At 30.7% G+C, this 16,445-nt stretch overlaps 2 protein-coding genes across 2 annotated transcripts in view; one reads left to right on the plus strand and one right to left on the minus strand.

Annotated features, from left to right (window-relative positions):
- Nucleotides 1-757: 757 nt before the first annotated feature.
- Nucleotides 758-7,158, minus strand: LOC134688598 (RIB43A-like with coiled-coils protein 2). The gene is made up of 6 exons (XM_063549418.1): nucleotides 6,939-7,158; nucleotides 5,616-5,697; nucleotides 4,691-4,921; nucleotides 4,252-4,484; nucleotides 3,673-3,900; nucleotides 758-2,856 (listed from the first exon to the last, which is right to left on the minus strand). Exons 1-6 carry the CDS (start codon nucleotides 7,053-7,055, stop codon nucleotides 2,608-2,610), a joined length of 1,140 nt encoding a protein of 379 aa, XP_063405488.1. The 5' UTR covers nucleotides 7,056-7,158; the 3' UTR covers nucleotides 758-2,607.
- A 160-nt stretch (nucleotides 7,159-7,318) lies between these two features.
- Nucleotides 7,319-16,445, plus strand: part of LOC134688592 (structural maintenance of chromosomes protein 1A-like) — a 30,863-nt gene continuing 21,736 nt past the window's right edge. The window contains exons 1-9 of the mRNA XM_063549404.1: nucleotides 7,319-7,613; nucleotides 10,021-10,097; nucleotides 10,664-10,810; nucleotides 12,983-13,131; nucleotides 13,519-13,687; nucleotides 14,465-14,677; nucleotides 14,948-15,033; nucleotides 15,612-15,660; nucleotides 16,245-16,361. Of these exons, the coding sequence (XP_063405474.1) occupies nucleotides 7,502-7,613; nucleotides 10,021-10,097; nucleotides 10,664-10,810; nucleotides 12,983-13,131; nucleotides 13,519-13,687; nucleotides 14,465-14,677; nucleotides 14,948-15,033; nucleotides 15,612-15,660; nucleotides 16,245-16,361 (1,119 nt within the window). The 5' untranslated portion in view covers nucleotides 7,319-7,501. The remainder of the gene's footprint in view (nucleotides 7,614-10,020; nucleotides 10,098-10,663; nucleotides 10,811-12,982; nucleotides 13,132-13,518; nucleotides 13,688-14,464; nucleotides 14,678-14,947; nucleotides 15,034-15,611; nucleotides 15,661-16,244; nucleotides 16,362-16,445) is intronic.

Below are 16,445 nucleotides of genomic sequence, written 5' to 3' on the forward strand. Positions count from 1 at the left end.
CCTCCCAAATAGTTGTTAAACTGAAATGTACTGACAGGGATGCAGCTTTATATAAATTATTTATGATCTATTACAAGTAGTTCCTGGCAAACTGATAATTGTTAACGACAACATCATCATCATTGCTGGAAAAGCATTCCCTTTGTCTTGTTTTCCATGACAAAAGACTTTTGGCAAAGACCAGCAAAAACTGCTAAAAGACTTCAATGATTTCAGAAAATATTAAAGCAAAAATCGTTGCATAACAAACACCTACAATAATGCCCTGAAACCTTGGATTGACACCCTCACCCCCCAAAAAAATAATTTGTACCAATATTTATTTTTTAAATCAGATCAATGACCAATTTTTTGCAGGCAGTAAATTTTTGGGAATACTTCGATAATAACATATTTTGAAATTAATGAAATCTAATGATGAGATAGAACTGGTAGTTGTTGCACACAACTTATGTTAAGTCAAGCTTATTTTTATGGTAAAAGCTGTCTTATATACCTCTGGGTCTGTGAAACATATATATATATATCTTTATTCTGACAAACCTTCGTAAATACAATGGTCTAAAATTTGTTTGAGGAGGTCAAACCTGTTATAAATAGTTACATTATTTGATTCCAAACAAAGAGTTCAATTTATAAAACTATGCATAATGTACAATGCAGAAAGCTGATGCATTAAAGCTACTATAGTAATAGATATAATAGAGTATAGAATAAATTCATAGATCAGTTTTTGGCTTTAAGAAACAAGATTAAATAACTTTTCTGTTTTACTTCTTTATAAATAGTTCAGACTATATCACAGTTACAATGGAATGTACAATTTATTCTATACATATGTACATAACAAAAAATGATATATGTGACCCTAAAACTTGATATCAAACAATATGGGATTTATTTCGACTTATGAAATTAATATGCTAAATGTTTAACAATCATTTACATGACTATTTTTTCAAACTGCAACTATGAGTAACATTAGCAAGCACTTAAAACAACAAGAAAATAAATCACACTGCTTTTGCTGGAAAAAGGCAATAGATAATTTCATGCAAAGTATAATTCTAGAGCTTTTCTGAAAATAGCACAATTTTTATCATTATCATATTTTCTTTTTCAAAATCTATATTATGTGTCATTCACCTTTTCTCTGTCTTCATTAGAGCAGAATAAACGGGTAGAGACATAACTAGAGGCTCTAAAGAGCCTGTGTCGCTCACCTTGGTCTATGTGAATATTAAACAAAGGAAGCAGATTGAAAATTGACTACAAAGGTCAATAACTCCTACAGGGGTCAATTGACCATTTCGTTCAAGTTGACTTATTTGTAGATCTTACTTTGCTGAACATTATTACTGTTTACAGTTTACCTATATCTATAATAATATTCAATATAATAACCAAAAACAGCAAAATTTCCTTAAAATTACCAATTCAGGGGCTGCAACCCAAAAACAGGTTGTCCAATTCATCTGAAAATTTCAGGGCAGATAGATCTTGACCTGATTAACAATTTTACTTCATGTCAGATTGTCTCTAAATTATATGGTTTTTGAGTTATAAGCCAAAAACTGCATTTTACCCCTATGTTCTATTTTTAGCCGTGGCGGCCATCTTGGTTAGTTGGCGGGGTCACCGGACACAATTTTTAAACTAGATACCCCAATGATGATTGTGGCCAAGTTTCAAATAATTTGGCCCAGCAGTTTCAGAGGAGAAGATTTTTCTAAAAGATTACTAAGATTTACGAAAAATGGTTAAAAATTGACTATAAAGGGCAATAACTCCTAAAGTGGTCAACTGATCATTTTGGTCATGTTGACTTATTTGTAGATCTTACTTTGCTGAACATTATTGCTTTTTACAGTTTATCTCTATCTAAAATAATATTCAAGATAATAACCAAAAACAACAAAATTTCCTTAAAATTACCAATTCAGGGGCAGCAACCTAACAACGGAATGTCAGATTCATCTGAAAATTTCAGGGCAGATAGATCTTTACCTGATTAACAATATTACCCCATGTCAGATTTGCCCTAAATGCTTTGGTTTTTGAGTTATAAGCCAAAAACTGCATTTTACCCCTATGTTCTATTTATAGCCATGGCGGCCATCTTGGTTAGTTGGCGGGGTCACCGGACACAATTTTTAAACTAGATACCCCAATGATGATTGTGGCCAAGTTTGGTTAAATTTGGCCTAGTAGTTTCAGAGGAGAAGATTTTTGTAAAAGTTAACGCAGGACGACGACGGACGCCAAGTGATGAGAAAAGCTCACTTGGCTCTTCGGGCCAGGTGAGCTAAAAATGGAACACTGCTACATCATGTAATTCATAAATATATTAAAATCCACCCATTATTATTTAGACTATTACAGAAGTGTAAAAGCCATCATTTGAGATTCACAGTCATACAGATTCCTTTCACTCGTCACATTCATTAATATAAAATTATACATCAGACTAGCCAAGTCAACTGTCCGATTTCTACTGACATATGTAAATGGCTTGTCTTAATTGAGGACAGTTTATTTCTTTTTTTTCTGTCATAAAACACATATGAATAAGTAAATTTAAAAACAAATAATTAAGTTATGTCCAGATTATCGTGTGCTTGTGTTGAACTGCATGAAATAAGAGGCCGTTGGTGGGTTGGTGTACACTTCTTTCTCCAAATACTGTTTGTGTGATTCCTGTTCAAGACCTAAACGTCTATTTTCATCGGCCATTTCTCTGTTGATGTCTTTGTGTTTCCTGTCCATTTCTCTCTCTAACAACATACCAGCTCTGGCATTGGCATTAGCTTGTCTAGCATGTTCAATTTCTCTTAGTTCACCTTCCTGGTCTCTTCGCTATAAACAAAAAGAAAATTTGAGTTAAAATTACCAATATTAAAATACTAAATTTTCACTATCAATCTGATGAATCATTTGTTTGCAAGAGTATTCAATTCAAAGATTATTTTTTCATATTAGACCTGTTGAGAACATGCATGTAATCTATCGGAAGTTATAATCTATTCTTGAAAATAATATCTACTATAGTATGTATTTATGCAATAAAAAGCTTAAAAATATGAAAGCAAAAAAAATGTTTTTAACTGACACCCTGTATTGACTTAACGTCTAGTAATAGCTAGTTTGTTACAAGAATCATTTTTTTTTAATTTATTGACTGATTAGTGATTGATTTTTGCAGCATCTAAATATAGAGGCTGTTTCAAATATAATAAGACTTTTTTTTTTAAATCAGACAGAGTCTTTTAATTTTCTAAAACTTTAATTTAAAGCGAAAATATGTATTTATTTGGAAGCCTTGTATATGTCCAGGTCAGCATAAAAGTATATAATAGCTAATGGTTAAGTTATAGATTTTGGGAGTTTATTGATTTTCATCATGAATTCTTTTTTGAATAACATGTTCTTGCTAATTAATGTTGTTTATTATAAATGTATCAGTTTAAATGTCTAAGGTTATCTTAAATAAAGGGCTACTGCTCCTATCTATCACACTTCAAAACATATGTGCCTGAGTTTCTATATTCCTTATATGTGAAAAAACACACATACTGCTATAAATGCTTTAAAAATATTGATCATCTTTGGAATTTGAATGCAAAAGGATATAGCTTGAATTTGATTGGAGGAAAGGGACAATTTATCACCAACCTGTTTCTCTAGCCTTTGTTTTTCTTGTTCCTTTCGTATAGCCTCTAATTGTTGTGGACTCATTCCCTTCCATCTGTCTGGGATGACACGATGAGGACCAAAGGCACTTTGAGCAACAGCAGGGTTCTCTGTTAAAGTATCACCAAATATGTGATTGGCAATTTCTGTCATGTTATCATCAAATTCTTGCTGTTTCTTTAGTCTCTCACGTTCATTTCTTTCTCTTGCCTATAAAATTTAATATATATTAATTAATATTTTTCATGATATTTAAAAATATTTTTTTTAATGAATCTATCCAGAAATACTAGGACAAATACATACAGTTCAGGGGAGATAACTTCTACCACTATTTAATTTTTATGATAAGTATATGTAACAATGAAAACAAGTAAAAAGTTGGTACTGCAAATAGATGTTTACTGAACCCCACAATAACATTTACTCATAGATAATACTTATTTCTCTTTAAAATTAAAGCTAAATGATCAAAAACTAAAAACCTATAAAAAATATATAAATGATAAAATATTTGTTTCTTTGTCAGTACCAAGAACCAATTCATCATATACTACTTACTAGTGCATTGTTGTAATCTGTGGTTGCCATATTTATTGCCCGTTTACAATCATCTTCAGCTTTTTCAAGTTCCATTCCTCGTTGATCTAATTCCCTCATTTTCAGTTGATATAAACGATCTGCCTCATCTTGATTACGTCTAGCTTGATCTTTTTCATTGGCTTGTTGTGTTGACCATTCTCTCAATTGTTCTTGTTGGAATTTTGTTCTTGCCTTATTATTAAGATCTTCACCTGTATCAAGAAAAGGCTAAACATGTAGAAATATATGTTACAGTTGAAAGCATTTAATTATGATTACTGTCCTTTTTTTTTTAAACACAATAAGATCAATGAGAAAGAATGTGAATATGCTGAACTATTCTAGAGACTTCCAACTAAACTTAATTGTTACCTTAAACTTTACAGTAAAAATATTGAATGTAAAAAGCAGTCTTTACCTTCAAATTTTTGAATACTTGAAATACCACATCTTGGATCATCATCACTGACACGTCCAGGTTTGTCTTTCTTCAAATAATCAGGGTCATATAAATCAAACTCTCTACGACCATCTGGCTGTTGGTGTAAAGATCGGAAATCATTTAATGCCTGATTTAATGCTCTAACATCTTGCTCCTGTCTTTTCTCTAACATCTGAGAAATTTTGTCATTTCTAACAGCATCAGCAGCTAAAAATAAAAATTACAGCATTTAAAGAGAATCCAAATATTCTAACATCTGTTATTCTACTTTGTTTGGCTCTTCCATATAATGGTGAATGTTTACCACGAGGAGAACCTCTAAAATATTGTTGTCTTTAAATGTGTTTATAGCAATACCTTGAAAGAACTAAGAAATTTAGCCATCTCTACTAAATGTAGTTCTTTCCATATCTCATCCATATGTCATGCATAACATTAACTTATTAAGAGCTTGGCATGATGAGAGCCAATTTATGGCATATGATCAAGACACTTGTATATTTTTTGAAGAAAATATGTTGACTGCAAGATATCTTTTGATTCTTTAATGTGTTTTTGAGTCTTCTTATTGCATTCTCTAGATACATGTATATATTTCCTTTAATACATGTATATGTCAACAAGGTTAAAATGATATCATTTTGAATGTGAATTCAATATTCTTAATATTAAAAAAGTACTTTACTTTTCTGATCCATGTATCAATTGTGTGAAATAAAACATCTGCATGTAAAACTATAACCCTATATACCATTTTTTACTTGTAATGTGTAATCATTTAAAGAATATTCTTCACGTTCTAAATGATTCTTAAGCATCCTTAAAACATGCTGATGTTGCTTATCTCATACATTTGTTAGTAATTTTTTAACAATAAGAATATCTTTAAAAGAAAAATTACCGAAGGCTTCACTTCGTTTCCTTTCATAATCCTCCTGTTCCTTTTTGTCTCTAACTTGCTGTTCAATAGCTTGTAAGTCTACCTAAAATTAAAACATTTGAGTAACAATATGTCAATAGCGACTATTATACATTTACTAATGTAACAGTTTATTAATGTTCAATTTTATTTGTTCTTGAGTCAATATACATTGTAGGTGATTCTGTCCTTCAGAAATTAAACAATTGCAGAAAAGCTCTCTTAGACCAAATTGTTTTTAAATGAAGGAGTTAAACGTTACATTGTGTACATGTACATGGTATGAATGATGTCAGTGAATAATGAGTTCTTGCTGTCACAGAGCAAAATGAATTTAAAAGTCAATCTTTTAATCTTCATGGTTCATCGTGTTAGCCTCATGATTGATATTTTAGCTACATGTATTTGTATAAATTATGTGTAGCAAACTCTTCAGCTAGTTGCACAATTCATATAAATGAACATATATTTTCTGCAAACTTGTAAAACTAATAACCTTCCCAAAATAAACAGGTAGAAAATGCCTCATAAAGATAATGTTTACCCTAGATGCAGATTAAGACTGAACATTTTAAGATGCATGTACTAATAAACTCAAAATCATTAACTTTTTTTGGTGCTTTTTTTAATTCCCGCCATCTTCACTAGCCAAGGGTTACGATCCACTCCCGCTCTCTTGCACAGAATGCACACATCTACTTCCTTCTTCTGGTCTCCTTATCAATGATACATATACTAAAGACTAAAGACATGAGTAGTCTAGTAAGATATAGGAACTCAAGGAACACAATACCAATTTCATTTTTAATAATTCTTTGTCTTTGATATGAATAAACGATAAACGTTACCTGATGATGATGATCGCATTTCTTTGCTAACATTGCACATGACATAATTTATATAACTTAAAATATAACGTCACATGTAAAGTCCCTTCCAACAGAACCAAAACCAGAAACGTTACAGTATTTCCGTATCTTGAAACATTTTGAAGTTACAATAAAAACTATTCATACAGACTTCGTCCCCTTTCACAGGTTATGCCTGCCTCATATTACACATGAACAGGTATCAGGTCAAACAAATACAAGGGTGAACATGAACATGATGAATCAGGGCGAACAGACACAGATTCAGGGATACAGCTTTCGAGTTTTGTTATATACTTTTTCAGTGGACATGGTTAAAGAACTGAAAATGGATAGAGGCCAACAAATTGGTACAATCGTGATACAACGTAGATGTGTGAAAGTAAACCTTAACTTTTGCATAATCATAATGCATTAATAATGAGGATATTCTTACCCCAATAGTTCTGCATTTAGAATTAAAGATTCTTGACTTTCTTTGATCTTCCATCAACCGACGGCGCTCAATTGCAGCCGCTTCCTTGTAATCTACTGGAAGATCGAGTTTGTACATTTTGAAAACAAGTTAAAGATAAACACTGGAAGAAATCCGACAGCTTCACTGATTATCTCGTTGCTAAGTTTACACGGTTGTTATCCGGAAGTTGACTGCGAATCTACAAAACATATGAAAACATGACTGATCATTTACAAAAGCAATATGCATATAAATATGTCAATATGCTATAACCAATTAATATGTGATGATATATTTTATCTTTTTTAATTACAATGACATTTTTGACAAATTACTTCTGAGGAGTTTTTAACCGCCGATTAGTCTCGCACTAATCTCGGCTAAAACGAGAACAATGGGAAGCGACGTCTGTTGGCGCTAAAAATTTGCATTCATAATGTAAACCAAAATATTTACATTTTCTTTTAACTTAAAAGTTGAAATCGTGATCTCTTCCAACCACCCACCTCACAACTAACAACACATATCACTCCTAGTTCAAAATGCCAGGTCACTTAAAATACATCGAGGTGGAAAACTTCAAATCATATCGTGGTAAACAAAAGATTGGACCCTTCAACAAATTTACTGCTGTAATTGGTCCAAATGGTTCAGGTAAATTATACTTCATTGATAAAGAAAGGTAGCATACGAAAACATATACAAAATCAAGTGTCTTAGTTGATAAAAGCATTATATTTCAGTCATTCAAATAAAGCACAGAATGTATTTGGTTGGCATTATTTTTATGCCAATCACAGGGGAGGTAATCACTTTTGGAATTTATGCTGCTGAATGGGCCACCATCTAGGCCACTTGAAATACATCTGGATGATAAGACGGTTTTCTATACCCGTGAATTGTTTATAGCTTTACAATTAACACAAACAATTGTTTGATTCAGAATCATTGAACAATCACAATGATCAGTTATTACTGGGTATCCGGTCGTTCCGGCCCCAAGTCAATCCGACCCTAAGTCAATCTAGCCCAAATTCGCTTCGGCCCAAGTCAATCCGGCCCCATAATAAAATGTTAATAAACTATATTCACTATATGGAGAATTTGTGACAAATTTGAACCAGTATAAACGGAATTTGCAAAAAATGTCGATGGTGGATGACAGGTAAGTGAAGTATTGGGGTACTAGCAGTAAAAGAACGATTTTAAATCTATACGAAACTGAGTGTTATTGTGTGTGCTTGTATAGCAGCTCCAACATATTTTAAAATGTGAAGATATTTTCCATGTTAAATTTGAATGTCATGGCCATTTTATTTATTTTTTACTTCTCACACACCGTTAAGCTAAATAAATATTTACAGTCCAATGGAACCGTTAAAATTTAACTCATCATAATGTCTTGTTTAACCAAAATATTTTTCAAAGGCCTTTTTTAAAAAAATTTCAGTACACCTTTTCTCACATGATAATAAAAATCATAAACATTTATGAATAACAATTAATATATATCTTTATTTGTATTCCTTATAAATATATTTTTTATTGGGTCCAGATCGACTTTACATATGGGCCGGATTGATGTGGGGCCGGATCGATCCGAAAGTTTATTACTGCAGTACCACAGATGACGGAATACAACTGTTTATACTGAATGTTTTGATATAAGCACATATTAGTTACTTTCAAACACCTACATGTGTTAATATTAAAATTTCAAGTGTTATTTGGTCATTCATATTACTGGTTATTACTGTGATAATGATGATTATTGTAAAAACTTAAACATTGTTTGTGACATTATAAATCTAAGCAAAAAATGCAGGAACTAAGTAACCGTCTCTTTAAGAATGAACATGATAAACTTACGTTTGATGAAAATGACAATATTCGTTATGTCATTATATGGCTATTATATATTGCTAAAGAAAACCTTTTGACATTGTTAAAAGATCTTTACTTTATTTTAAAACAATAAATAAAAAAACTATTATTTTACAGCAAAACACTAAAGCAAAATTTGAAAAATTATTGAAACTAAGTTTTCAAAAACTCGTTATACAAAAAGACCTTCTAAACAAATATTTTCTAATCTTTTTTTAATATTAAAAATATTGAATTCACATTCACCTGAAATGTTATCATTTTAACCTTGTTGACATGTACATTGTACATGTATAAGAGGAAATATATACATGTATTTAGAGAATGTACTAATAAGACTTCTTAACACACCAAAAAATAATACAGAAACAAAACAAAAATAAAATAAACTATATCAGATTCAAACACACAACATGTGGCTGCATCATGTTAACTTGCCAATTAGTTTGTTAAATTAGCCCAATGGCCCATTCTTCAGAATTGTTTCAGATACAGACTATTTATGGAACCCCTGTAAAACACGACTATCACACATGTATATTCAATTAAGTTGATTCAAATGGTAAATTCTTATTATTGATTTAATATCACTGAGCTCGGGCCATGTGGAATGAAGATTCTTTTAAACTCATAATAACAAGCTTTTTAAAAGGCTGACATGGTAAAAATGACTTTTTTGCACAAATAACTAATTTTACCTTGAAAAGTTACTGCATGTGAATAACATCAATTGAATATTTTTTAAATGCAATACCATTTATTACCTGTTCCTGTATGCAAAAAAATAGAACCTCTGATTGTAAAGTCTTACTACTGCTACTATTAAAATATATGATGACATCAGGAATTGACACACATTTATGTACCTTAAAGATAGACTCATTAATTAGACAGATTTGTGAACACTATTCACATTGATAATGCAAACTAATTAGATACATGTATGTTGACACTAATTGTGAACATTTTCCCAATTCTTAAAACAAAACAAAAGTAAACAAACATACAAGTATTTAACATGTAATCATTTTTTTGTAGCTGTAATATTAACTTTTTTTTTAAAATTTGTACATCTTCATGACATAACTGACATCTGCGTGATATGCACGTCCTTCAGATATCTGAAATTTTAACTTAATAAAATGTATATAAAATGTATATTAAAATTTCTTTTTAGGGAAATCTAACTTGATGGATGCCATAAGTTTTGTCCTTGGAGAAAAAACATCAAACTTGCGTGTAAAAAGATTAAGTGTGAGTCTCAAATACATCACAATTAAAATGCTTTTTATTTTAAAAAACTTTTACATGAGTACATTGAAGACCCATTGTCAGCCTTCAGCTGTTGCCTGCTCTACGGTTGGGTTGTTGTCTCTTTGACACATTTCCCTATTTCCATTCTCAATTTTACAGGTTTAGAGAACGAAGTACAGTAAATTTAATTGAACGGCAGGAAAAGTGGAACTTGAATTTTGTAATATTTTCCTCTTACAGTTTTCAATCATGATCACAACCCCAAAACTTTACAAAAAGGTTGAGCAGCTGCTAATTTTAATTGTTTGATAAATGTTTTCCTGACTTTTGATCATGATGAATGTAAGAACTAAGTCATTTCTTCTGCCAAATTTAGAAAAAATGGGTTTTAATCTAGATAAATGGGACTTCACATAAAGTTTGTAAAGCGTTTTGAGATTGCTCACCTTCTGTTATGAAGTTGTTAAATGATTGTTTTTAGTCCAATTGTTATTTTAATTTATTGACATGTGCTCCCTTGCAATTAGATGCTCTGGTCTGTTACAAATTTTGTTTAATTTATATAGGATCTGATTCATGGAGCACCAATTGGTCAACCTGCTGCTAACAAAGCCACAGTAACAGCTGTCTATGTTAATGAAGAAACAGATGAAGACACTCACTTCACAAGAGTCATTCATGGTTCTTCATCAGATCATAAAATTAATGGAAAGGTAAAGAAAGAGTGCAAGTAAAAAGTGAAGCTGTAGTCAAAAATTTTTTGCCAGCTGAAATAAAAAAAAAAATGTTGCTGTTGAAGCCAAGCATAATCCCCAGTTACAAGTTATTGTATAATAAACATTGTCTAAGAAAATAGCACAACAAATCCAAAGGAAACAGATGAATTATGCACCTAATAGATTTTTGTTGCCATACTAATAATTATATGTTGTATGTTGAACTCATTTGAACCAGAGATTACATGTTATAGAAGTAAGTAACTATAGGTAACCATACAGCCTTCAACAATATGCAAAACCTTACCTCAAACAAGCTATAAAGGCCACAAAATGACAGAATAAATTATCCAAATAGAAAACTAACAATCAGATTTATGTACAAAACAACAAATCAGTTTCTGGAAAAAAAATCCACTGAAAAACAGGCTCCTGTCTTGGAACAGGCACCCACCCTCACCAACCTAGAACAGTGAGCACAATGCCAAAACAAACTGTACAAAATAATAAGCCAGAAACAAATACTGTCAATTCATAAATTATTGTAATGTTTTTATTTTTGCTAAAAATCACAGTAATTAAAACTCCCATTTTGTTATTTTCTATATGAATCAAACAGGATTTTTCTGAAAATTGCAAAAATTAAAATCGATTTTTAGTCTTCAATTACAAAATTGCAATAATTTCTGAATTTACAGTTGGACTATGGTTAACAGCAATATAGAGAACTACTGAAATAAAGAATCCTGACTAAGTTAGGAATGATATATACAGTCGATTCAACTTAATTGCATACCGCTTAATAGCATAATTCGGTTAATTGCATACTTTTCTCCTGCACAAAACCTTTTCCCATTCACCTAATGTTAAATTGTCCGGTTATATGCATAGCCTTACAAGTGGCATTTCGGTTTATTGCATAGAAAATAATCGCCGGCTAGATATGCTCAGTTAAAACTGACGAGATTTTTGACCGGAAACGGCAATTTGGTAAGTATATTTTTCTTGAATGCATCATTATTTTCATTATTATTTCACATTTACTTGTGTGTTATTCAAATAAAGTTTTAAAACAGTATCTTTCGTGTTTATATGATTATAGAAAAGGCCTTGATGTGTACACAGGTAAAGTTTCCCATATTCTATTTTAAGCCTCGAGGTCATAAAAATGTCAATCAGCTGATTGTTGTAAAAACACAACCATTCTATAATCTTCTATCTCAAAAGGTGTTAATTATTGATTGGATTTCAAACATTGTTCATAGATTATATTTTGGGTGAATTTTTAAAACATTAACGCCTGCTAATTATCGATCATTATCCAATGTGTAAGTTCGTAATTCATCTTGGGTGATCTACATTTATGTTAAATATTACAGGGCATTTATATATGGTTGAAGAATTTTATACATCAATCTTTCCTTTTTAATATTTTTTTAAAAGAAAATTAACTTCTGATTATTATATTTTCTCACTTTCAACACTCGTGTCCAGCAAATAACCCGTGCAGGGCCTCATCACCTTTGCATATGTAACAGCGTTAACTTACATCACTGTATAATCGGTAAATACTGAATATCAAAGGCAGTTCATTGCACAATTATTGTTTACAATGATAATAAACTGTGTAGTATCGTTAAACAGTTTATTTTAAACAAAGCGTAACAATTTAATTTGTACATCCGGGTCATAGAAACAAATCTATTTTTAGAACAATTTTATTTTCGTATCTCAGGTAAAGGAAAAGTCGGTACATAAATAAACTAAAACAAAATGTGTTTATAAACTTTATTGAAAGAATACACAATGAAATAAAATGTATGACAGTAGACAAATAACTTTTATTAGAATAAATAAGCATTTAATATGTTGTAAGTGGACTGTGGACGTTCATCTTTCTTCTTTGCTGATCTGCACTATCGATGTTATTTGACTCCGTAATTTGGCATTTCGGATATAAGCATACTCCGCTTAATTGCATAATTTCGTCTGACAAATAGGCTATGCAAATAACCGGAATGTACTGTATATATATTTACAATGTGGAGGGATTAAATTCATCTTTTTACACATTCTGAAATGCATCCTTTAAATAATAAAAAAAAAAAAATCACTCAATTTCTTTAATTGAAAAAATATTTAATTTTTTTTTTATCCTTTCTGTTACAGACAGTATCTGCCACTGAATATAATACACAACTTGAGAAGATAGGAGTGATAGTGAAATCCAAGAACTTCTTAGTGTTCCAAGGTACAGTTGAAAGTATTGCTATGAAGAATGCTAAAGAAAGAACACAGATGTTTGAAGAAATAAGCAGGTAACATTTAACACATATTTTACAGACAAAAGCTGTATAACGTTATTTAACAATGTCATATGCAATATCAGGGTTAAACCCTAATTTACCACCCAAACCAGTCTGAATGACTTGTAAAATTATCCTCAAAAGATTTATCTCAAGATGTATAAATTTAAAAAAGGATTTATAAAAGGCAGATTTTAATATGAATTATGCATACTATATTATGTGAGTAATTGGAAGTTTTAATCTATGCTTATTTGAAGAAAAAAACCAGATAAAGAGTCTAGAAATATAATTGATGCATAACATGCATAATGTCCAACTTTGTGTACAAATCAAATGATTTATCATTCCAATCATGTTCCCTTGGGTATCTTTATTTAAATCTTTTGTTATTACCAGGTCTGGTGAGCTAAAAGAAGAGTATGATAAGGCAAAGGCAGAAATGTTAAAAGCTGAAGAGGATACTCAGTTTACTTACCATAAAAAGAAGGGTATCGCTGCTGAAAGGAAAGAAGCTAAAATGGAAAAAGATGAAGCGGAAAGATTCCAAAAATTACAAGAACAAATGGTTAGTTTGGAGAAAGTGTTTTTATTACAAAAAATGTACTAGAATAAGAAAGCCTTAAAAACTTTAATTCTGTACTCTTTAAAAAAAATCGTGATTTAACATGATTTTAGAAGATTTAAATTATATATGCATACAGTAACATTAAAAATACCAATATGTTTATATTTTGATAGTTTTGACAAAAATTTCAAGAGTTGTGCAATTTTGTAACCATTTGAAAAGTTTGGTTTACAGAATTTGAACACGATGTCATAGAGCATAGAAATAAGGTTAGTTTAAGGTAGATAATTTGGAAATAAATCTTCATGAGTTATTCCCCTTAGTTACCTTAAAATATTATAAATGGATTATGACTGATAAAGTACCTGAGACAAATTTGTTTAAGAATTTTAATATACAGCATGAACCATTAGAATACAGGTAAAGTAGATTTTCACTGTTTTTGCCTATGCTGTTGGAGAGTAATGCCCCTGCATTGACAATAAGGTTTTACTCTTAGTTTTGCAATGATAACTAAGTACCGCATGACACATTCACTTTTAATTTAAACATTTCTTTGGTCATTTTAAACCTGTCAAGTATGTTTTTGACTAGACTTTACAGTTAAAGAATTTTTCTGCTGGCATTGGAAACTGTGATTACTTGTCCATCTTATTTAAGCTATTGTAAGTAAAATGTTTAAGGCCATGTAAACTTTCAGAGACATTTATTTCTTAATTGTTCAACTGACCTATTTCTACGTTTTATAGTTATTGATGTTTAAATTTTGTATTTCAGGATGATAAGCAGTTGGAACTTCAGTTGTTTAAATTATTTTACAATGAAAGAGACATCGATGAGTTGGCTGATGAAATTAACAGGAAAAATACTTTGTTAGAAAAGGAAACAAGGAGAAGAGATAAAATAGATGATGAAATTAAGGAGAAAAAGAAGGAACAAGGCAGAATGAGTAGAGATCTGACCAAAGTGGAACAGTCTATAAGAGAATCAGTAAGTATAGGTAGTTTTTCTGTCAAAGTAATGTATTATTGGCAAAACTCAATGTAATCTTGTGAAAAATAGAGATATGGGTACGAAATTGAAATTCACACTGAAAAATTTGTGGGAGTTCTTTTAAGTGCAAATTTTTATATTTATTATCAAATTTTAAAGTTTGATTGTGATAATCAGAGCATTTTATGTCTCTTTCTTTCTCAGTACATATTATTAATTTATTCGTTGAATATAACTTTGTTATCTGTGAACACCTTTATATTGTAGGAAGTTGAGCTGAATAAGAAACGTCCTCTATACATAAAGGCAAAAGAAAAGACTTCCCACATGATAAAAAAAGTTGAAGCAGACAAGTATGTTTACAGTTCATATATTCGTTATTGATATTTATGACAATCATGTTCATATATTTCATATGCTACCTTTATTAATAACTGTCACTCAAATCCTCATAACAAAAACATCATGTAAAAACATGTGGTCCTCAGTTTATCAGGTGATTTAGAAGAACAGTTGATCATAACATTAGAGAAACCACATACCAGTATTTCAGAAGTTTTATAAATGTCTTTATTGTTGAGAAAATTGCAAATTGTGTAGGTTAAACAAAAAATAATAACTCACATTTTTATTTAATCATTATTTATATGCAACATTTTCTGAAATAATTAAACTTGAATTTTTGCCCTTTTTTCAGCAATAACAATGATAAATGCATTCAATAATTATTGAATATGCCTTTACAGTAATAAGTGATTCCAAATTTTTACTATTCCATGTTAACCAATTTTGTCACTTTCAAAGATTATTGATAACTATATATTGTTTTCCGACCATTTGACTTGCTATATTACAACAAATATAGATATGAAGGTAGCTTTATTTCTGTAATCAAAGGTTAATTGTTAATGACTAAGATTTTGTTTTTCAGAAAATCCCTGAAACAAGCAAAGAAAACTCATGATAATCATGAAATGGAGGTCAGTTATATTTATTTAATTCTTAAAATTGAGAATGGAAATGGGGATTGTGTCAAAGAGACAACAACCCGACAAAATGAAAAAACAACAGCAGAAGGTCACCCATTGGTCTTCAATGTAGCGAAAAATTCCCTCACCCGGAGGCTTCCTTCAGCTGGCCCCTAAACAAATATATACTAGTTCAGTGATAATGAACGCCATACTAATTTCCAAATTGTACACAAGAAACTAAAATTAAAATAATACAAGACTAACAAAGGCCAGAGGCTCCTGACTTGGGACAGGCGCAAAAATACGGCGGGGTTAAACATGTTTGTGAGATCTCAATCCTCCCCCTATACCTCTAACCAATGTAGAAAAGTAAACGCATAACAATACGCACATTAAAATTCAGTTCAAGAGAAGTCTGAGTCTGATGTCAGAAGATGAAAAATATTGTTTTGTATACTTTTTTTAATGGTTGCTAATGAAAGAATGAACATAAGCATGAAGACCTTACATTTTATAAACATTTTATTTTCATATGACTTCTTCCATAAAAATCTATATTGCTGATGCTTAACTGGTTTATTAAATGCATACAGATAAGAGAATTGGAAAAAGAATTGGAAGAAGTTGACAAAAAGAGGCAGGAGTTTGAAGAAAGAATAGAAGAAGAGTCTCAGTCACAAGGAAGGGATTTAAATCTAGAAGAGTCTCAGGTATGATAAAACGTTTTGATCATCTGGTAATCATTTTCTGTATGTCTTGTCATTACTAGGTCTTCTGCATACAAAAACACACTA

Source organism: Mytilus trossulus, chromosome 1, assembly GCF_036588685.1.
Source record: "Mytilus trossulus isolate FHL-02 chromosome 1, PNRI_Mtr1.1.1.hap1, whole genome shotgun sequence".
In the NCBI taxonomy this organism is placed as follows: Eukaryota; Metazoa; Mollusca; class Bivalvia; order Mytilida; family Mytilidae; genus Mytilus; species Mytilus trossulus.